Raw genomic sequence first — 22,688 nt, forward strand, 5'->3', positions numbered from 1 at the left:
TAATATCTACCCGTATCGCAATATCATCGTTTTACTTGCGTTACATTATATTTACATAATTTCTTATACACGTGAATTTGAAAATCCATTCAACCATCTTCATTTAAATGTGGCATTAAATTCCTAGTCGTTCCCACGCAACATAAAAATTAAAACGTAAAAATTATAATGGAGTTTAAATTTTATTACTTTTTTTTTTTTAGAAAAAATTAATATTCTACGATGTAAATGTAATATCTTCCAGTTATAGACTAGTATAAGTATAACCACGCGATAATAACTATTCAACTCTCCCGTAATTGTCAACTAAAAAATTAATTCTATTCGTATTATATTTATCACTAAATTAAACCGGCTAGGTTATAAATCATTATAAATCTGAAAAAAAAGAAATGACACGAACACAGAGAATGTACTAATATATATAATTATATTAACTGTAAATAAACGATATGTAATGTTCTCTTACGTCGGGCCGGTTAAATATTAAATATACATTTACTAATTCTATCATTTTTTTTTCTTTTTTTTTTCAAGTAAAATAATCCACTAATTCGATTAAATAATAATGCAAGAAAATATATGTAAAAAAAGTCTTGCAAATTCCTTACAAAAATTAAACTTTCTCATATTGTGCCTATATAAATTTTAAGTAACATATACATATGCACTACCGACGATGCGTATTCTTTTACATTAAATTAGAAAGAATCATACATATCACATTAATGAAAATAATGTGTGTTCTGGAAATAAGATCCGTATGTTTGTTTAACAGTGATCAGTTCATCAAAATTTATATGTACAAATCCACTAGCAGAGTAATGATCTCATTCAATTACGAGAATTGCAATATATTAAACAACGTTATTAAACTATTTCGTCGTATCGCATAAGTAATTACCAGATTAACGATTCGAATAACACAGGGAATCTAAAAAGATTTTTTTTTCTTTCATTCCAAAATAATGAAATAAAATCTTTTTTTTCTTGAGTTTATCTTAAATACAAGATACTAATTCGTAATAAAATAAAATAAAAAAAGAAGTAAAGCTACAAAAATTATACTACTAGAGATATATGCGTAATAATGAAACTTACATCTAAAAAATATATTGCCTAGAAATTCATGAAAAAAAAAAAATGTCTACACTGCATACGTTTCACAAAATTATTTATAGTCTTTAAATGCACATTAAGTAATAGGACATTTTCAATTAAAGTTTAAGTCGTTCTGAATTCACTTATTCCCGAATTTACTGGTCACTTTTTTATTTTTACCTCACGTTTCTTTCTTTCTTTCTTTTTTTCTTTCTTACGTCTCTCGTATTTAATTCGCAGCCATTATACTCCGCAAAAACTCCGAAGTTTTATCACAGCACATTTCTTTATCAGATACAAAATGCTAGCACAATCGTTGTTAATCTCCAGAACATCTTCGCAACGTACGTAAAATTAGTATATCGACAAAGAAACGTCTGCGTGTACATTTTACATTTAGTGCTCAACATAGCCGGCTACTTATTATTTAATTAAATTTTTTTTTTAATTAAATGACAGTCGTGCAACGTACCTTATCATTTGCACACACACACACTGTCGAAAGTTATTCGATTGCATTAAGCATTAAATTCGTAAACGGAAGTCTAGAGAAAAAGAAAAAGACGGATTAAAAATGATGTTAAAATTCACTACGTACATCTATGTACATTAATTTTCGGGTTTTTACTAAATAAACGTTATTCAACATATCGTTGGAAGACGAGAACGGCAGGGTACCAGAAAAAGCGATTCCAATTAATTATTTAATATTTTAAATTTTCGAAAAAGAAAAGAAACAGTAGAACAAGAAAATTTAAGATATTGCATCGAGTATTACTTCATTTAAAGATTAAAAAAAAAGTATATAATAAAAATTATCGTTTTTTTTTTGGTCGCAGCTATCCTTCTCGTAATTAGAATACGTTTAAATTATTGTACGAATTATTAGCGAGTATGATATGACCAGTATAAAACATGACTTTATCCTAAACAACTAAATTAAACCAAATTTATATATTAAATTAATTAAATAATTGATAAAATAATTTCATAATAAATTCAAAGTTTACTTGTCGGAATAAAGAAAAAAGAAAAAAAAACAGCAGAATATATTTCATTCTTGCGGCGAGGTAAAAATAAATTTTTCTTTAAAACTTTACGTACACGTTTGAAGTTTAACGAATAATTTCTTTTTATATCGCGATATCGTTTTTACATCATGTTTTATATTGACAAAAGACAACAGTAAGCGGACTGGCTAATCACCGGTGGGACCGAGAGATTTAATTTTTCACGCACAGTTGATACCACTTAATATGTTCACGTATATCATTGACAGTGAAAATTAATAATTATTATTTACAATCGCTACTGGTAATGTTTCAAGCTTTTTTTTGTTCGCAACTCGCTCATTCGCTCTTATTCCCTCTTTCTTTCTTTTTCTCTTTGGCAATGATTCATAGACAAAAATTAAATAATCCAATCTAAAAGGAAAACATCGAAACCATTGCAGTTCACTGCCGTTGCATCAATTAATCCATTATATTTACATATTCTATATGAACTAATCTGTCACACGATTAGTAAAGTATTTTATTTACCTTTTCTTATCTCCCGCACGGTGTAAATCACATTTAATCTCTCGTTGGCGTATGTTTTATAATAAATTTTTACGTATTTTGCTGTATTCGCCATTATCGCGCACGCCAAATATCGTTACGAATGATATTATCACTAGTAGTTAATCATAGTGTCTGATTACGGCGTATAAAGCTAAACATTATTACAAGATGGAAGAAGTTTCTCAAATTTAGATGGTCGTACGAAAGATATTTTTTTTATTTTAATCCATTTCGAAGTACGTGAATCATCTCAAATTTCTCTCTTTTTCTCTCTCTAAAGTATAATATACTCTTCAAATTATATGCAGTCTTAATAACAAAAGGATTCAACTTTAATCAGTTGAAATAATTACCATACACTGTTTACAGTTGCTACAATGTACTGATGTACACTGTAATACACTGAAAGACTAGTAAGTGATTGTGAAATAAAGATTACGCTTAGACGAACATATTTCTATACCGTAAGTATGACCGGTATATAGTCTGATATCCAATATTCTTATATTTAAGATCGTCTTAAGTAGTCTTACGCGTGGTTTTAAATCAATCACAGAGGCATGTTAGCGTCTCAAGGCGTTACTTAAGATGGTCTTGAAATAAGAACCAGGGCCAGTTCTGATGGGCAATGTGTGTTCGCACGTAGAATAAAAATAATGTACAAAAATAAAAATTCTCAGCATATTTTTAATAATTCGAATATTATTCCCAATATTCGATCTTGATTTTGCCTACAGTACGTGAGCTTCGTACAAGTTTGTAGTTGAGCATTATAGACGATTTGCCTAATAAAAAGTCTAAAACAGTTCAATGAAAATATAAAAAATATTTCTTTCTTTGTATATATAAACGTAGTTTTTTTTTTTTTTTTTTTTTACGTTTTGCATCAGTTTTCTACAACTCTGCATAGAGGCGTAAAAATTATTACGCAGACTAGAAAGGAATTAAATAGAACTAGCCCTGATAAGAACTATGAATATCGGTCTATGACGAGTTTTCTTTACCTCCATTCGGCCACTTTTCACTCTCAATTAAATGTGTATTTAAATAAATTCGTAAGATTTTTTGACTCAATCTCACATTGTCATTTTCCTGTTTAAATCGATTACTTTAATTTATAGTGTGATAACAAATAAACCTTGTATTTTTTAAATACTATATTTATATATTTCATAGTATTAAATTAATCAATTTGAGAAAAATAAAATTAAAAAAAATTAAAAAACAGGGAAACAAGTATAATAATATTAAGTCAAAATTTCTCACAAATGTGCAATATTTATATGGCAATCTCTCTCCGACGCTAAAATCGATGCTGCGTTTGTTCGACTTAGTATTTGCGGCGGGTCTATTTCAATCAGAAAAACTTTCTTACCATTTTCTTCAAGCCAGTGCTTTTCTTCTCTTTCTTGGTCGAGGAAGGTGTGGTGCTACTACTTCTTGACTCGTCGCTTTCCTCGATCAAACCATTTCCAGCTCTACCATTGGCACGATCGCTGACAGCCTGCAACGATCTGAAATCTGTAGAACTGGATTGAGAGGACCTGTCATTTGAATGTTCCGAATCTTGGCTCCATTCCCATTTCTCAGTAGAATTGGCGAATAACTTTTTTTTACTTCTCGTACTTAAGGCAGTTTTCATAAAGGACGGCGAGCTCAGTTTCGCACCTTTAAGGATATTACCGGCTCTAAACGAGCCATTTTTTGACGACTTCCGTTCAGCCGTATTAAAAAACGAACTTGATCTTTTGATGGGCCTGTCGACGGTCACTAACGACGCATTAGGCTTAACGAACTTATCGACTTGGCGACCGAATTCAGAACTCATTCCTGATTCCGTTTCATAGGCTTTTTTTTCTGTTGAAGGCTGCACAATTCGTTCTATTCTTTCTACTTGATCGTCGAACCAACCGACGGCGGCTTCGGGTGCGGATTCCGGCCTTTTACCGGTTGTATCTTGCAATTCTTTAGAATGTGGAGAGTCTATAGACGATGATCTTCTTGATGGTAACATCGTACCACCAGGAATCGCGTTCAACACACTTTTATAACGTACCACCTCTTGTCTCGTATCGTTATTAACTGTTCTAGTACCGGCGGCAACATCTTTCTTACGTTTTTTCTTTCGCTCTTTCTTTGTCTCATGGAGTCGATCGTCGATCATTAGCTCGTGATACGTTCCACTGATATGAGAAGCGATCTCGCTCGGTCGCCGCTTTTTCATTTTCTTTGTCGCGACGTGAGAACTAAAGTTCTCTGCACTCTTTCGACGCGTAATGTTCTTTCTCGTATCCGACTCGAATTTTTCATCTTCAAAATCTTCTCTCCGACGGCAATAAGAGAGAATTAAAATAATGACTACAACTTCTAAGCAAATTAACAAAGCATGCTGAACGATCGAAGATATTCGACTGCGCCAGCTATCTCGATCGTAAAGAAGAGTTTCGACCGATTTGGAAAGTATTACGATTTCTTCTCTTAAAGCGGCGATTTCTTCTGCTCTCTTTGCATCGCGCTCCTCGCTCTTTCGAGATTCCTCGCCCATAGCAGTTACCGCACGTTCCAATGAACGCTGCATTTCTTCAACTTGCTTTTTGTAACGGCGGCTTAATTCTTCTAAATATTGCCCACTGAGTGACATGTTTCTTTCCAAAATCTGAAAAAAATAATATTAATTATATTAATTGTATTAATAAAATAGTTTACACATACTCATGTAATTTTATCTTTTTTATTCACTTTCTCATAAAACTTTCAACATTTTTCTAAAATAATTTTATCAATAATGTATTAAAAAAAATAGTAATAAAAGATATTCTTTCTCACCTTAATTCTATTAGATAATCGAAGAAAAACAGATTCTTTTTGAGGAACGACGTTTGCTGTGGGCTGAGTCGCCGGCGAAGAACTAGACGTTCCATTTTGCATATTAGTCGTATCGACTTCCAATTCTTTTAAATCGGATAATAATGAATCCAACGAGAGAGGATCTTGAGATGACAATCGAGCTTCTTGCTCACTTAAATCTTTCGCCTGTTTTCCGTCTTGTTCGGTGACTTCTGTCTTGTTTGGTTTAACTTGCATAACAGTATCGGTACTTTCTGTGTCAGATATAGTGGTGTCGGTAGTTTCTTGACTGTCGACATTAACTAGCGGAACGTTGCTTACGGGTAACGTCGTCTCGGTAGGAGTCCCTATAATTGGCAAATCCTCAATGATTTTTGACGTTGGTGTTGGACTAGATGCTGGTGGAACGGTCGTCAACACTTGTGGTTGCAACGTCTCTTCTGTAAATTCCTTGCTGGGTTCCAAAATTGGTACGGATGATTCCTTTTTCAAGTCCTCTTTACTAAGTGTCTTCGTGGGCTTAATCTGCGATGCCAAGCTTTCAGGAAAGCTAGCTGATGTCTCTATAGTCACAATACTGATGTTCTCGTTCTTTTTGCCGATATCTTGAGGCAATGGATGCTGTCGAATTTCTTTAGAAGACGCAGACGGTTTACAAGCCGAAGGATTCGAGTCTAAAATACAAGGATCCACAATGGAAGATGTTTCGTGAGGAAAAGTGACTTCGACGTTAGGATCGATATTTTTAGTAGATAAAATGTTTTCAGGGGCAGTATCCTTAGATTTATTTACGGGAATTTCGTAGCTTGTATTCATTACTACCTTGCGTTCCTTGGTTGCTAAAACGTTGCACAATGCGATGATATATTCAGGTTTAAAAAAGTATGTCAGAAAAGACGCCTGAAAATCTTCCGCTAAATTAAAATGCGTTATACTGTCATGCTTTGTTTTTTCTTCCTCTTTTATCTGCCAAAACGATTCGATTTCAACGCCATGAAAATTACAGAGCCTTCCTCGCCTCAAAGTTTTGTTTACCAGATCAATACTAAGCAAGCCGTCTAATTGTTGATTTTTGCAACTGACTAGCTGAAAAACACTGGCAAATTTCTGATCGGTGCAGTTACCACAGAGTATCGTATATCTTGGCGTTGTACACCTTGTGTAGGAATTGTCTAGTATATTACCGTGATCAATACTTTGCTGTATTTGAGTAATATTATTTTCAGTGAGACCGCTAGATTTGACCAGAATTTCTGCAGCTTTTTTAACTACACTTAATACAGCGTCGCGTGCGCTACCGAAAAGATTACTCGGCGAATCACCACCCTCGCTATCTAACAATTCTTCTTCGTCGCTATCTTCGTCGTCGTCTTCATCCGTATTCTTCTCTTCTAAAGCCCCATTCTCTGTCTCAGTTTCTAGTACTTCAAACTCGCTGGTGCCATAAGCGCGAAACAATGAGACGGGACAAAAATGTTCCGAGCCATAGTGCGATTGGAGCTCGACTTTGATAAATTTGCCGAAAAAGTGAGGATGTAAGGCAAAGCTCTGAACGTCTTTCACGTCTTTGGCGGTGAACTGACCTACTAGACTCCAGTCTTTGGTAGGAAAGCGATCGCTCACATAAACAGAAAAGTCTTTCGGTGACGAGCTGAAGAGTTCAAAATTTGCCAGCTCAATTTTTTTCGCTTGTATCGCTTCGCACAGCTCTACGACAAACCAGATACGTGACGTGCAGGCGTTTAGCATATATTCGTCCCGCGTAGATACCAGAACATTTTTTGCACTATTCGCTTCGGGGTTGGCTGCGACAATTTTGGCGCCGCAATCGGGCGAAGCGTAATTCTTATTACGCATTTTCATGCCGCTTACACCTCGTCCCGGGCCACCCGGTGTCTGGACAGAAGCGTTTGGATGAGCTGCAATATAAAATAAATTGCAAATAAAATTGTTTCGAATAATAACGCCGAATTTATTAAATCTTACATTTTATCTCTACGTTAAAATAAATATTATATCGACAGAATTAGCGCTACTCACTTTTTTTCTTTTCGGCTTCCTCCAAACGTTTCTGGGCCCATTCGCTGAAAGACGGTATGTCTTCGTGAGGCTCGGTAGGACCTGAAGTAACGAGCCCATTTAGGATCACTGCCGCAGTCTCGTCTCTGCCGTCGCCTACTAATCGTGCTCTAGCTGCCGTGTCATTCAATTCTGGTGCTGTGGTGAAAGTGTCATCGACCTTCGACGACAATTCTTCGGGCACCTGAGCCTGACTAGCTTTTTCCTCCTCGACTCGTAGCTCTAAATCATCCGTATTGATCTTTCGCTCCGCTCTTACAATCATTACAACTTCCGACGGCTCCTCGGCAGCAATCTTCTTTAACAGAAGTACATCCTCTTCGTCCCCGAGAGCATTGGTGTTATTTGGTTGCTCCGTCGTCTCGTCGACGATCGGTGGCGGTGGAATCTGCGTCGTCGGCACAGCTTCCTTCCGATGCTCGGATTCTCTCGCTTGATTATCGTCAAGTAACGAAGAATTTTTGACGGACGATCGTGAAGAGAAATCGCGATCAATCTTCGGCTCGGCCAAGTTCTGCAATCCAGCCGCTGCGGTATCCACCAAAGTCAACACCACTGCCTGGCCGGTCTCGGAAATCCTGCGAAGAGTACATAATATTGTAATATAATACAGCATTATATATTCATGACATAATACGCTCAATAGCGAATAACAGATATAGCGTTTTAAAATATTAAAACGGAGCAAACCGTAGTCACTTTCGGATGCATAGAATTTTTCATCGCGATTATATACATATATGTTTATTCAATTTTTATATATATATATTAAAAAAAAAGAAAAAAAGCGCATGGTGATGAGAATCGAATAAACATTGAAGCAATATCGCCACAGTACGAGGCTTGGCGTATTAAAACGCGGGCAAAATTCGTAAATAAAGAGCCGAAGCCGTCATGTAAGACGTTAACTTGTACCCTTGTAACGCTTTCTCACCGATGATAGATGCATATAGGAATGCACCACAAAACCGCCAATACGGTAAGGTAAAAGGCGGCCGCTTGGAGAAGGTGTCTGTGTTGCCCGGCGGGATCGACAGTGCAATGCAGAGGATATCCGTCGTTCTTGCTCTCGACGGTGCCCTTGACCATGATTTCAGGTTGAAGGCACCACGCACTTCGGTAATCACTATTTCACCATTGCCTCCACGGCCGTCTGTCTAATCGTCGCGAGCCTCGTCTCCGGCTTACTCGTCATATTCACACTCCAACGTAAGTTTGCCGCACATATAAAAATGCTATCAGGATTATTTTTACGATGGTTCTTACGATAAGAACATGTCACACGTGTCGCGCGTTATATCACAATACTTCGCCGTTTGTTGTTCTCTATCTGGAAAGTCGAAAACGATTCGTAGTCGTATATTTCCCAAGAACCGGAATAAACTGCGGAATCGTGATAAATGTGGCTATTTACTTTTCCTTGACTCGTCGGCGTGCAATTTCTTGTCGCGGAATACTATTTCTCCTCGCATTTTAAATACTGAAGTTAAAGGGTACTTTCTGGGCGATTGGAAAAAAATCGTTTGCGTCGTGCGTTATACGGAAAGAGATCTTGCTTCATAATTTTAATAAACTTCACCCGAATACGTAAATCGTGATAATTGCGGAATAAATAACGATGAGGTCGATTATTCGCGATATCTCTAGGAAGATGAAGCATAATGAAATTTGAGTGATATCACTCTGCTGTATACGTATACTCTCGTTTCTATCACGAGAGATTGCTTTATGCGCTAACGTGCCATTTATCTCTGGGTTCAATTAAAAGTTACGAGGCACGCAAACGTTTATGCGTATGCTTAGAATGCGCTATTAGTACCGCTATGCATATTCAATATTCGGATTTGGCTCGAGGGCATCACGTTTCCTTGCTATGCAACATCGGAATTTGACGGCTATCGGAACCGAATATAATAATTCCCAAGTCTTTATCCTGATTTACTAATATGCTAATATAATCTTCGGTAAACTAGTTTTAACAATGTAACGCTAGCTTCATCCGGGGATTCATTTAAAGTGGACTTTGAAAGATCATTCCTCAGGATGCGGAATTTGCAAATAAATTTCTTTGGTTTTTTTTTTCCTTCTTTTTTTTTCTTTATTCTTTTTCTTTCTTTGGTTATTCTGTCGCAAATCTTCTTACGAATCTTTGGTACCGCGACTGTAAATATCGCTCATGTATCTGCAAAGTCACACTAGAACGTATCGAACCCGCGAGGGGGAGGAAAAATTGACATCCGTTCGCCGCTTCCGTTAACAAAGTTGATTATATCTCGATTACAACAATTGCCATCGAATAACCCGGCTTATCGCGCGTGCATTTAATCGGAACGAATGGCGCATTGTGAACAGACGAAGACGATGTCACCGCGAACAGTAAAAGTTCCGCGTCTCGAGATTGCTTCACGGTCTGGCGAATTGTCGATCAATGGACGAAGCCGGTTCGCAGAGAACGATCGCCGTCGAGTAAACCGCAATCCTGCCTGCTGCTGCATCAACGCGAGGCTGCAGCGAGGATCGATCTCGAATGCAATCGAGAGAATCCGGCTAAACTAATGTGACAGAGATCGGTTTCGGCGAAGTGGTTACCGAAACTCGAGGATAGACACGAAGTCGATGAAGAACGTGACCAGCTCGCCATCGATAAAAGATAAGGTACGTAAACGTATAATACGTAATTGATTCAGTCCTTGATACACCGGCCACCGCCATAATAATGTATAAGTATTTTTCGCATCGGTGCACGCGACATATTCATAGCCGCCGGCAGGTTTCATTCACGAACTACAATCATTTAACGTAGGCGAAACGCGTTAACGACGCATTTCCCGTTTCTTCAATGGGCTATTAATAACGCCTCGCGATTTAGAAGTCATTCACCATCCGCAATGTTACGTAATAACGCGATTATGCACATGATACGGCACCACTCTAATGTAAAGCACGCAGATAAAGCCATTAAAATGCGTGAGATGAAAGCGTTTAACGTGCACAAAGAACTGAAAATAGAAACGGCGATAACGCGAAAGCTTTATATTCATTGGACTGTTAATTCACTTAATTTTTATATAAGGAATGGCTTAGAAGACTATAGAAAGGAACGTTTAATAGTATTTTCGTTTCTAATTAACATGCGTTTCATATATAATAGAAAAAATATAAAAAAAAGAAAAGAAACGGTAATTAGAATGACAAAAAGTCCTCTGCTAATATTTTGGCATTTTGTTTGTAAGAAAAATCATAACGAAGAGATTTACACGCAACGATAAGTGTCAATCGATGATGGTGAAAACGCCATAAAATTAATTAGAGAAATGTATTCTCTAGAAAAGCGACCCGAGGATGGTACGTACGAATCTAGATTTTCACAAACCTGTTGGTCATAAAACTAGAACAACTCGTGGAGGCCCCAATTCGGGTGAGTTTTTCTTTTTCTTTTTTTTTTCCCGTGTAACTCTTGCTCGTTATAAACAAGCTGCCATTAAATATGTCACTGTTACCGCGTGCACACGTTACCTTCAGAATTATCCCGTTAATTATGCGAGAGAAACGTTAGTGCGATAGTCAATTTACATGGAGCTTCACGCATTAAGAGCTTCAATTGTCATCTAACATAATTAATGAGACTTATAAACGCTGGAAATATAAGCGTGGAAAAATTAACTCGTCGAAGTGCAAAGGTTTGGCTTACTAAATAGGAAAATACAAGACGGAGCGGGGTATTAAACGAAAGAGTGAGATTAAAAAAAAAAAGAAACCCCGAAGAGCGATTCCTATCTTAAAAAATTGGCGTAACGCGTAAATTAGCTGTTAATTGTCATCTCTTAAAACCGACGCTGATTAGTTTTCCCTTACTTGCCTTGCTTCACGCCAAGCAAGGCATCATGCCTCGGCGGAGTAACTTTTAAGCATGAACTTTTTTTAAATAAAATCTTTATTGAAGATAAAAAGATTATTTCTAATAATTACATCACAAATATAGATCGTTACATATAGATACAAATTGCAGGTTGGTCGCTAGAATTTTAATAAGTATTACTCAACGTGAGAGTAGTGCGATGTAATACCAACAATTAAGTAAGCGATGCACGTGCTATCGAAAAGTCATTAACTCCTGTCTTCCTTCACATTTCGCCGTGAAAGTCCATTGAACGCAACGAAAAAAAATTTAAATTTATTTTACCACGCCAGTTTAATTAAAAAAATTTTGTTAGTAATTCAAAAAGAAAAATTAAAAAAAATTTCATGTATAAAAATACATGTATATAATCGGACAATTGAATTATGCGTAATCGAATCCAATCGGAGAGTTCTTAAGAAGCGCACTTTCTCGATCGGATATCGATGGCTCTTTATGATGGCAACTAAATAATGTTCCTGTTCGTATTAGCGCGTACATCTTTCATTGCATGTACTTAGGAGGATCGATAAATCTCCAATGACAGCGAAATCACGAAGTGACTACGCACGAAAGTAGCTTAGACATTCTATCGACTTAACGGCTTTCTAAGTAGCCTTTTCTCGGTAAGGTGCGTAAAAATATAAAGAGCGCTCTTGACCATAGATCCTTTCTAACGTTACATCTTTCGTTTTGTCGTTCTATTAAGGAGTACACAATCGAAACGACAATCATTCGCGCCTTTCCATCATTATTCTTTAACGAGGCACCCTACTCCTCTTCGCGATTATAATCCTTAGCGCCGATCATTTTCTTAACTCGCGACGATACGAACAGGTTTGCGACATATTAAAACGACAATTCACCTTCTTGCTTGTCTTCCCAGTGTAATTCCGAGGAATGCACACGCAAAGATCCAATTCCATTAATTACTAATTTTGCAAGAGCGTCGTAGGTAAATTTGACTGATGGCTAAAAGTAGTTCTTCGTATATTTAGATAGACTTAACTAGCAAGAAAGCCAGGATGCTATTAGCGACTTTTAATGAAAGTCACATGATCGATGATTATGAACAAGGTGGACGCCAGAGAGAAGTCGAGACTTAAGCGGTAATAAATATCTTGCTCGCGCAAAAAAATAAAAAAATAAAAAAAAAAGGAAAAAGAAAAAAAAATCACGTTTGCCAGTTCGTGCAAATTGACATTCGGCGGTAGAAATTAACGCGACAAATTAGTGACTGCAGAACGTTTAGGTTTCCTTTTCTTTTCGCTCCAGTACAAAGGCGCGATTTCTCTCGACTGACAGATCGTAACAATAGAACGAACGTGCTCGAGATCGATTGTGCGTCGATCGCTCTTGGTCTTTTCAACCGTCAGTGAAAACTAACAGGGAAATCCACAGCCCACACGCACGATGCGTGTTTGCGTTATAGAAATCGGGGCGCATCTCGAAATTTTTTTTATACGAGATACGAGCGGGAGAACTTCGCTGATGATTATCAGAATTTTCCATTCTGTCGGCACCGCTCGGTACGCCGAGTGCTTTTCAAGGAACATCCTACATAAAGTAATAGGATCGGATCGCAAATATACCTAAATGATAGTTTCAAGTATCGTATCGATAACCATAGCTATCGACGCGAAAAATGTCGTAGTTTCGCTACAGCGGTTTACTTTACCGCCTACGTCGCAATAACTGCCTACGTTTATAGTGCGCGATTTAAAAGAAAACGCAGGAAACATTCTGGTACGTGGATCTAGAAGCTGCGCCGTCAACGCGATTTCAGTAGGGTTCGATTGCTTTTATATGGGACAAATTTATAGATCACGCTTGCAAGACACGCTTGTCGTAAACCTATTCCGATTAGAGCTGGATCTCACTCTAAGCTATCAGAAAAAAAAAAAGAAAAGAAAGAAAGAGAAAAAGGGAAGCGTGGTCTCACGCGATCGTTCGTAGTGTCGGCTTTTCCCTTCCTGTTCTCTTATTCGACTGCAGCCCACACGAAAACTCGACAATCGTCGCCGCGGAATTTCTTTACGGTTCCGACCACGTTTTTAAGGCGTGCCCGGCCGGCGGAATTATGTAGATATCGGTTTCCACGTGCATGCCTTTGTCACCTCCACAAGATCGATTAATCTGTCCGCGATTAGTTGGCATGTTGCCGCAACGAAGTCGCTGAAATGCGCGTGCGGCATGCGAGGAGCATTCGGAACGGAAACGTGACTCGTTGCGAAACCGATATGTTTACCCGTAATTATTATTCCATTTCAAGCTGCTTATTCTCGAAGTTCATTGATTAACGCGACACGTAAAAGTCATCGCGAACTTGCGGGGACGGCTAGAAGAAAGAGAGAAGCTCGAGCGACAAGTAATTAATACTCAAAATTAATGCTAAACGGTTACGCCGTTCCTCGAGCAATAAATTAAAGTTAGTAAAAGCAAAAAAAAAAAAAAAAGAAATATCAGGCAATTATAATCCCGACTAATGATTCCATTAAATAAGACCATCACACGTAAAAAAAAAAATATATATATATATATATATAACTCTTAAGTCCAAATTAAAAAAATTCTGACTGCAGTAAGTTAATGACCTAAGCCGACCTAAAGGTAAAGCCAGTGGAGAACGCATTAAATAAACGTTTCGAGCTGCGATTTCGTGGTGAAACCACAGAAGTGAGAACGCGTCGATAGATGTGCTTTTCTTTACATAAACGTCAGCATAGTGGCTCATAAACCCGGTTGCAATAGTCCCCGACTAGACAACCGTTAATACAGTGTCGGTCGACATGTCTCGATACATTCTTTGCTGGACGAATGGCTTCGTCTGACCCTCAATAAAACTAACACAGCCTCGTAGGGTTTCATTAAATAGTATAAGCGGTCAACAACAGCATTAAAAGAAAACCTGTCATACGCGAGTTCACATAAGCATGTTATGCAGGTTTCAGAAGGAGTGTCTACCGTTTACCATTTGTATATCGACACGTGGGAATATTTAAAATTATTCCGGATACACGATAAAAGTCTCAATTTGTCTCGGATATAATTATCAACTTCAAACTTATTGAAACGGCTTTGAAACTTTGTTTCCTGTTAAACTGCATCGATTTTTTTTCTTTCTTTTTAGACAATCCTCATTTTGTAAACACGATATTGAGAAAATGTTTAAAAAGTTTCAAAATATTCACGATGTTTATCATTTTTTGCTCCTTCATCATTCGAAAAAGATAGCCCGTTATACCAGAGATAGAAGATTTCCACTGAAAAATTCTCCGCGAAAAAGGCAATATGATCAAAGTATTTTTGTCCCGCCTTTTAAGTGATCGTCTACGTGCTTTAAACGCTCGCAGAAATTCTTCCTCATTGAGACACGACGCTTGACCTCGCAAGAAAATTGGGCCACGACACATTGCGAGATGTTACAAATCTTAGTGGCGTTATTGCACATTCCGCGGATCGTTATTGCAGGCCACGTTATCAAATGATATCATGATACGGTCGCGGAGACAAGTCGCAACACTAGCGTAAAATTTAATAAGTATAAATACCGTGCAAAGAAAAAAAAAATAAAAAAAATTACATTTTAATGAAAAAATGTTAGAAAAATAATTATGACTCGAGTCGAAAAGTAACTTCGTCGAGTTCGAAGAGTGGACGAAGAAGAGAAACGGCGAATGATGGAAAGCTAGTAGAGAATTCGTTAACGATAGAGAAAAAAAAAAAAGAAAAAAAAAAAAGAAATAAAAAGAAAAGTGTTGAGAAGAAAAGCAAGAGGCCGAAGCAGTAGCCGGGGAACGAACTCGGAAAGAGTTATGATAAATTAAGCGAGTGGCCGAGCGTAGCAATAGAATGGACGTGGGTGGACGGGCAAGTATACACCGAGTATATTTTCATGCATGGTTCCCATTCGTGAACGAAGAATACAAATATTCTCACAATCGTTAGGGTTGCACTTTCTACAAATGCACCTTTCTCTATTAGAATCAATGACAATGAACTGCTGGCAATGAACGAATAGCTTTCCAGCTTCCGGCGCGACTTCTTGATTTTAAGTACTGTTTAAGCTTCGCTGTCGAGAAGAACGAAACGACGTCTCTATAATAATCGAGCTAACGAGAAGTCGCCTGCAACAACCTGGAGAGCACCGGTGCAAAGAAATGCAAAATTGTTCGCCGCGTTTCTTCGTTACATCCGCCAATATCCTATCTATCTTTTATCTTTCGCGAAACTTCGCGGAACATTTCGCGACGAAGTTCGCTCTTGCACCGAATTTCCAGCAGGCAGGCACTTCCACAAAAGGTCGTAATTCTCGGTCAGATTAGGCTACCTTTGGATTTATCGTTCCTCCCTTACATCTCTAATGCCATATTGTAGTAAAATTTTACGAGAGTTTACTACCCACGTTTTTAGTTAGAACGGAAATAAATTGTAACGGCAATTGTTAAATATTCGATTGGCGCAAATTAAGCTTGCTTTTCGCGCGATAACGCGAGATTTGTATTCGTGATAAAGCCCGCCTCGTCGTCGGAGATATGGTGTACGAATCTTCTCGGACCCACCACCAAAGTTGAGTACCGAGAACTATTGCCATGATGCATTAAATGCATTTAGCGAGGAAGTGGGGATTTATATAGCCGGTTTAATGTTAGCCAGTGTCATACTAGCCACTGACAGGTCAATAGTTGGGTGGAGCGTTTCTCAGCGTAGTTGGAAAACCGACGTCGTTGTACTTCGAATGTCCTGACGAATACTTTCCTCGCCGTTGTAAACTAGTACGTCTAAACTGAGAGAGTGTGACTTGAAAATGGCCGAGGAAACCTCATCCGTATCCAACCTGCTCACGAGATTGAAGGGATATCTTAAGGAAGCGCCGTTCTTTTGCAAAATTATCGAGCTGGTAAAATAGCCTTACGGTTTTCGATACTTTGGAGATCGCAGAATAAAATCTTTCTTTTTTTTTTTTGTTTTTACGTTGCAGAACGAATTAATAGCATGCTTACGCGATTGCTTTTGAATATTCTTTAAAGAGTGATGGCAAATTTCGTTTATTTCTTGGACCTCGAATTTTAAACTTTTTTTTACGCCAAATAGTACAGTAGATGAAATATTAATCCCAGTAAAGTTTCAAGATGAGCACAGGCAAGGTTTCAGAGATACAAGGGGATGAAAGTCATGCATGGATTATGAGAAACCACCACTTTCACCCTTTTGTATCCTCGGAGCTGTGCCTATGCACATCTTAAAATTTTTCTGAAATTAATATCCCATCATAAAGTACTATTTGACATCAAAGAAATAAAATTTGAAATTTAAGGTCCAAAAAATATGTAAAAAAAAAAAACAGATTTTTTTACCATCACTCTTTTGCACGTTTTATTTTATTAAAAAATATAAAATAAAATAAAATAAAACAGTTGAACGTTACAGGTTCTCTGCATTATTGCAGCGGGATTAGTAGCAGGTCCATTTCAACAAAATCAGATACGTCCACCTGATATACACCATGTGGCGATATTTCACGTGGCAATAGGTGGTTATATTCTTATAAATGGGGTTCTTATTCTGAGCCATTTTTTGGGAGAAAAATTGCCCAAAAAAACGGTGAGTTAAAATATTACATTATCGCGAAACAAAATCTATTAATTGATGAAAATTGATTAAAATAAAATAAAAATAATTAATCTTACATGAAAAAAAAAAATTATTTTAAAGAATTGAAATTCTTTATTATATTTATAAATCGTGTTTCATGAAAAATTGAAAGAATCGAAGGTACTGAGATATTTGCCTCACTTTTGCTATATTCCTTCACGTTTCCTGAGGAAACTCAGTTCCACCAAAAATTTAATTTTCCGTTTCTGTCTGTTGCTGCTCTCTTGTATCTACGTCTGACCTGACGAGTTTCGACATATGACAATGCAACATCGCGAAATACAATCGTGCAAGATGCTATCTTTTTATTTTCAATTTTCTTTTCTTATACAGGCTCTCATTTTTTCGACAATGGGGGCGATTCTATGCTGCACCGCCGGCCTCATTCTGATTCGCGACTGGGACAATTTTTCGAGTAATCTGATTCTCGCGTATCTGCAAGAATACAGCGATCAAATGGTAGCTGCCGGTTCTTTTGCGATCCTCGCAGCTCTGATATTCGCCATAGATACGTACTTCACCAACAAAAACGATTAATCGCCTATAGATTTCATTATCGTGAGAAACGAGATAGAATTAACCGATCCATTTCTACCGTCTACTTAAATTATTTCGCTCTAATTGTTTTTTTCTAAATGTTTCTACTGATATTATCGTCACTTTAAAACGATATAATAATATTTCTCAGCGAGAGACATTTGTAATTGCTTCTTACTAGCATACATGTTATATATTTTTTATATACAATTAAAAAAAAAATTATATATGTACAACGAAATATATACAATGCTTTACAATTAATAATTGTAAACATATTTTCATTACTAGTTTCGCATAGTAGCGTAGGTACTGAGATATTTGAGCTTGCCTAGTTGGGTTTTCTGCTGATTACCTCTGCATATATGTTAATGTTACATCTTAATAAGATGCTCTAGAATTTCTAGATAAGCGTGAAACACTTATATGCAACATGTGAATTTTTAATAATCTCGAACAAGAAATCTACATATACAACTGAACAAAAAAAAATTAAAAAAAAACGAACAATTTTTTTATTTATATAATAACTCTTGAAATAAGCAAACAGTGCGCTTTTAGACCTTCATTCTCTGCAAAGATAATAAAGAAAAAAAAGAATTTTATTCCTTAAACACCTTAAAATGTGGAGCAAAGTTGACGAAGTTCCTAAAAAGCTTTTCCCGCAGGTGAAAGCACTCGCTAAGCTTTATAAAAGTTAAATCCTGAAGAAAAATCTACATAGCCACGCTTTGTACTGGCCCCACTCGAAACTCGTAGTGGAACAAGTATTAGATATGGTCAGACGAGAAAATGCAAATACATTCATATAAATTTATCTATTGGCACTCAAGAGAAAATAAAATACGTAACGCTTCGTTGAAAAATTAAGTTACAAAATCCGTGATTCGCGAATGATTAAGTTATAAACGCTCTTCGATTCATAATAATAAATAGAAAATTAAAACTCACGTATCGTAAAGATTGAACAAATCGCTACGCAGAACCCGCTGTATTTAAAATCATTACGAACCAAATACAAAATTGCACAATTTCTTTCGACGTACGATTGAAAAAGATCTGTGCCGCGCGAGTTTCATCGATACCAATAATCGCTGATAAGCTGAGAGTCCTAAGCGATCACCCATCAGATTCTTTAATGACACGCGTGTACCAGTGATCATCTCAACTCCACGCGTGATTTGACGCGATAAGCACGCACGCACTCTCCCTCGTTCGGTTACTTTCGATAGCGTGTTTCAATTTAACTGAACGTATCGAGCTGTCACAAAACCGCGAAGGAAGACGGAGGAAACGCGGCCCGATCAGGCGATTCGTTTCGTGCGCCCATACCGGCGCGGTGACCGCTCGAACGTGGACTGACATCCGCCCTCTCGTGCAGCGTCGCAGTGCGCGACCCTTCCACGCCTCCACCCCCGGTCGGAACCGCACTATCACCTACTTCCACCCAGCACCCTTTTCTCTTTCGCGTTCCTCCTTGCATCGCGCCGCCCGAACTTTCCCTCCACCGTGGCTTTCTCGTCCTTTCTAATCTGCCCTTTTTCTTCAACAGGCCCCCCTTCTCGACACCGGCCCCGACCGCCTATCTCCTTGCCTCCGGCGGCGGTACACCAACAATTTGTAGCCAACCACGGTTGCCGCGATGCTTTTTATGCTCGATAAAGTATTCACGTGCAAAAGTGAGACGAACGAGAGTGGGCACGTGCCTCGCAATACCCGGAAGGTATTTTTTTTTGTTCTTGTTTTTTTTTTTTTTTATAAATATTTAACGCTCTGCATTTTCCGGATTGCGTTACGTACAGCGGGAAATCCCAGCGATAAGTGCTTTCTTTCCAGAGCTTCTCTCGAAAAGTCCTTTTGTTATTTTTTTTTTATTTCGAGATTTTATTCTAGAAGTGTCTAATGCGGAGAGTCGAGAATCAGAACGCGGAACGCAAGTCAAGAAAATAAGAGCTTCCACTTTGGAAATAATAATGAATTATTATGGTTAACGCTTAAAAAGATTCGAGCAAATATAAAAAAAAGCTTTTATTACGAAAAGCTGCGAGAAACTCTTTTATCTTGAATTTAATATCGAATATTAAAAAGCTGCATCGGTGGTTCTCTCCAGAATTTTCCCTTAGCAAGAAACGGTTCTAAATTCGTTCGAAAGATCCAACGTGAGGAATGAGATCGGACGTCCTGTGCAAAAAAAAATATTGGCATCGCCGAATGATACGGCTCGTATTACGTTTTTATCGACGCGAGATATAATTCGCGGAAGAGAGATACAAGCGTGATCCCTCTGTGAGACCTCGAAAAGGAGGACACAGCTGCAACTGCGACATGCTACAAGAACCGTGGCGATTCCCAGCCTCGACGCGGATCGCTTCTGACGGTATTTTCTCCGGCTCTAGTGACACACGAGGAACGAACGTGTGAGCTCTTCTCAGGCATGTGCGAGGAAGCGACGGTTTTGCATAAAACCCCACCCGATCGGGATCGGTTACATGGTCGAGTTGGACGCTCGCCAGCATCCCTCGTGCAACGTGACCCCCTCGCGTACTGGCACGTTATAGATTTTCGCGATAGAAAACGAAATAAATGTTTCCCAGCGAGTCGTTTCTCATTTCGATATCCGTGAAGTAGACGTGCCCTTAATCTGTGCGAAGAGCAACGTGTCTAAAATACTTCAACTATTGCTTAAATCGATTTCTGACCTCATTATAAAACATGATGCCTTTGAGATAAAATTCCATTTTCTATAAAACATTTTTATACGAAAGGCTAAACGCTTCCTCTCGATCTGTTATTCGCTTGTTTTCTAAAAGATAAAATAACCATGTGCACAAACTCACCCTTGAGAAAGATTAGGCTGCTGCGTAAGACTTTCGGCTAATATATCGATGTCCTGTTTCTCCTCTGCATTGTCACTAGTGATTGTCTCAAAACTAGCAGAGACTGTAGCTTCTTGCTGCAATATAATACAAAATTATATAAATTATACATATAATTGTAGGGTCAAAATTTTATATTAGAGCAATTAAAATATATGTACCGCGATTGTATATTAAATGTATTGTATTTTTCGAACAATCAGCGATTACCCGGCGATAAACAGTGACGAGAAAAAACAATGTGCGTGATTCAGCTCTCCCGACGAACAAAGAGAGAGGTCGAGGAACCATAAAAATTCTCGAAACGCCGCGTAATAAATAAATACGCCCGCTCAAAAAAAAAAAAACAGTAATTCTCTCCTTGTTACCGATTAAATCAGTGTCGCCTGACATTAACTTATTACGCAAAAAACTTTTCTTTCAACTCGAGAAAAATTCCCATCCATCCACTCAGCGATCTTATACAAATAAAAACTACAGAAGGTTTATTATAATGTACACCATATAGATTGCATTTAAAAGTGGTTTGTTCACGAGTATTTTAGCTACAAGAAAGTTATAATCTCTCCGATCCTTTCGAGTACAGAACGTAATTATTGTGAAGCTGACAACCCGCTTAGTAAAGTTAATTTATCATGAACACAACATTGTGGCCTCAGAATGGAGGACACAGTGATGCAGGCCAAGGCCTAGCTTGAACTATGATGCCAGTAAAAGGAAGAACAACATATTTAAATGTTACACGTATAAAATTACTTTGTTATTTCTTATAAAACAAAACTGTAGTCTTACTTGGCCATATAAATTATACTGGTTAGTCTTCAATACTCCCACTTCTTCAGCATCCAATATAGACGAAGATTCAAAACTTTCATGATCCTCGTAATTGAGCGTAATGTTACTGTAAGCCCCATAAGTCTCATTCTTCTCGGGATGAAAAAAAGAATCTTTGGTTTGTGCACTCTCCGAAGCTACTATTAGAAATAGAAGTCCACTGCAACAAAAAGAAATCTATTGTACAGTTCAGCGTTAAGTAACGTTATGTCGGTATTGCGCAATGCAAGAGTTAATTATCTCTTACAAAAGCTTTACAAGAAAAAAAAAAAAAAAAAAAAAAAAAGAAAGGAAGAAAGGAACTAATTATGGTTCTTGTCAATATGCAATCACACTCAATCTTCAAGTTTTCTAAAAAATTATTATTACCGCTATTTTGTAATAAGTTTAACTCAACATTAAATAAATCAAGTCGCTGTTTTGATATTAATTTTATTTAAATTTAATTTAAATATAATATTATGATAGAATAAGTATCAAAAGCCTACAAAACTAGCTTACATAAATTAATATTGTCACGTTAGTCGAAAAAAAAAAAATATCTCAAGACAAGTGGCTCGCATATCCAGAGCGTTTCGACGATTCGAGTTAGCTCTAATCAAGGATGATGGAAAAAGGAATGCGACTTGCGTAAGAATTCCTCGCCGAGCCGGTCGCGAACGAGATCCGCCGCTGCGATTTGCATTTCGATCGGATCTGGCGGCTTACCTGGACACCGTCGAGGTCAGGAGCAGCGCCCAGTAGACGCACAACACGCGGGGCCTCATCCTCTCCTTTTACTGCGCGCCGGCGTCCTTGTCCGCCGCATTAGGAGCGGCTTTTCGTCACGCACGTCGATCCGCAAGTCCTTAAACGCGCGGGCACGAGCACAGCGTTGTAACCGACGACGAGCGACGTCGACGACGTCGGCGCTACCACCATCACCGCGGCCACGTCTACCCCACCACTATCGTCACCACGAAAATCTGACGTGGTGTATCGTCGAAAAGTTTCCGGCGCCGAGCTGCCGCTCGCTTCGGTCTGAAAGCGGCTGCAGAAGGAGCAGGAGAGGCAGGTGCACACCGAGAGAAATCAGAACCGAGTACGCGAGTAGTCGCGCGGTTTGGTATTGGCGCGCGTGCACCTCTTCGCGCGAAAAAGGAAATATATCGCGGAACGACACACGCACGTACGCACGCCTACCTCGAGAAACGTCGTGACTAGACGGGAAACAGCTGATTGCGTCTACGCAGACGCGGTGCGCCACCCCGCTCAGTTTGTACGCTTCATCTGCTCTCGTCTGCACCTTCAACTCTTTCG

General features: G+C 38.1%; 2 protein-coding genes across 3 annotated transcripts; one reads left to right on the forward strand and one right to left on the reverse strand.

The window, feature by feature from the left end:
* Positions 1–1,132: 1,132 nt before the first annotated feature.
* LOC139109343 (SUN domain-containing ossification factor) lies at positions 1,133–22,484 on the reverse strand. Of its 2 annotated transcripts, XM_070668326.1 has the most exons (6): positions 22,098–22,484; positions 21,348–21,549; positions 20,517–20,632; positions 7,551–8,167; positions 5,490–7,429; positions 1,133–5,319 (listed from the first exon to the last, which is right to left on the reverse strand). In XM_070668326.1, the coding sequence occupies exons 1-6, from the start codon at positions 22,154–22,156 to the stop codon at positions 4,021–4,023; spliced, it is 4,233 nt and encodes a 1,410-aa protein (XP_070524427.1). In that variant the 5' UTR covers positions 22,157–22,484; the 3' UTR covers positions 1,133–4,020. The 2 variants fall into 2 exon arrangements, with proteins under 2 accessions (XP_070524427.1, XP_070524428.1); XM_070668327.1 differs by lacking the exons at positions 20,517–20,632; positions 21,348–21,549; positions 22,098–22,484 and adding an exon at positions 8,524–8,902.
* LOC139109352 (uncharacterized) lies at positions 16,164–18,887 on the forward strand. Its single transcript, XM_070668342.1, has 3 exons — positions 16,164–16,387; positions 16,918–17,091; positions 17,476–18,887. Exons 1-3 carry the CDS (start codon positions 16,295–16,297, stop codon positions 17,677–17,679), a joined length of 471 nt encoding a protein of 156 aa, XP_070524443.1. The 5' UTR covers positions 16,164–16,294; the 3' UTR covers positions 17,680–18,887.
* Positions 22,485–22,688: the final 204 nt, after the last annotated feature.

This window comes from Cardiocondyla obscurior, linkage group LG17 (assembly GCF_019399895.1).
Source record: "Cardiocondyla obscurior isolate alpha-2009 linkage group LG17, Cobs3.1, whole genome shotgun sequence".
NCBI lineage: Eukaryota > Metazoa > Arthropoda > Insecta > Hymenoptera > Formicidae > Cardiocondyla > Cardiocondyla obscurior.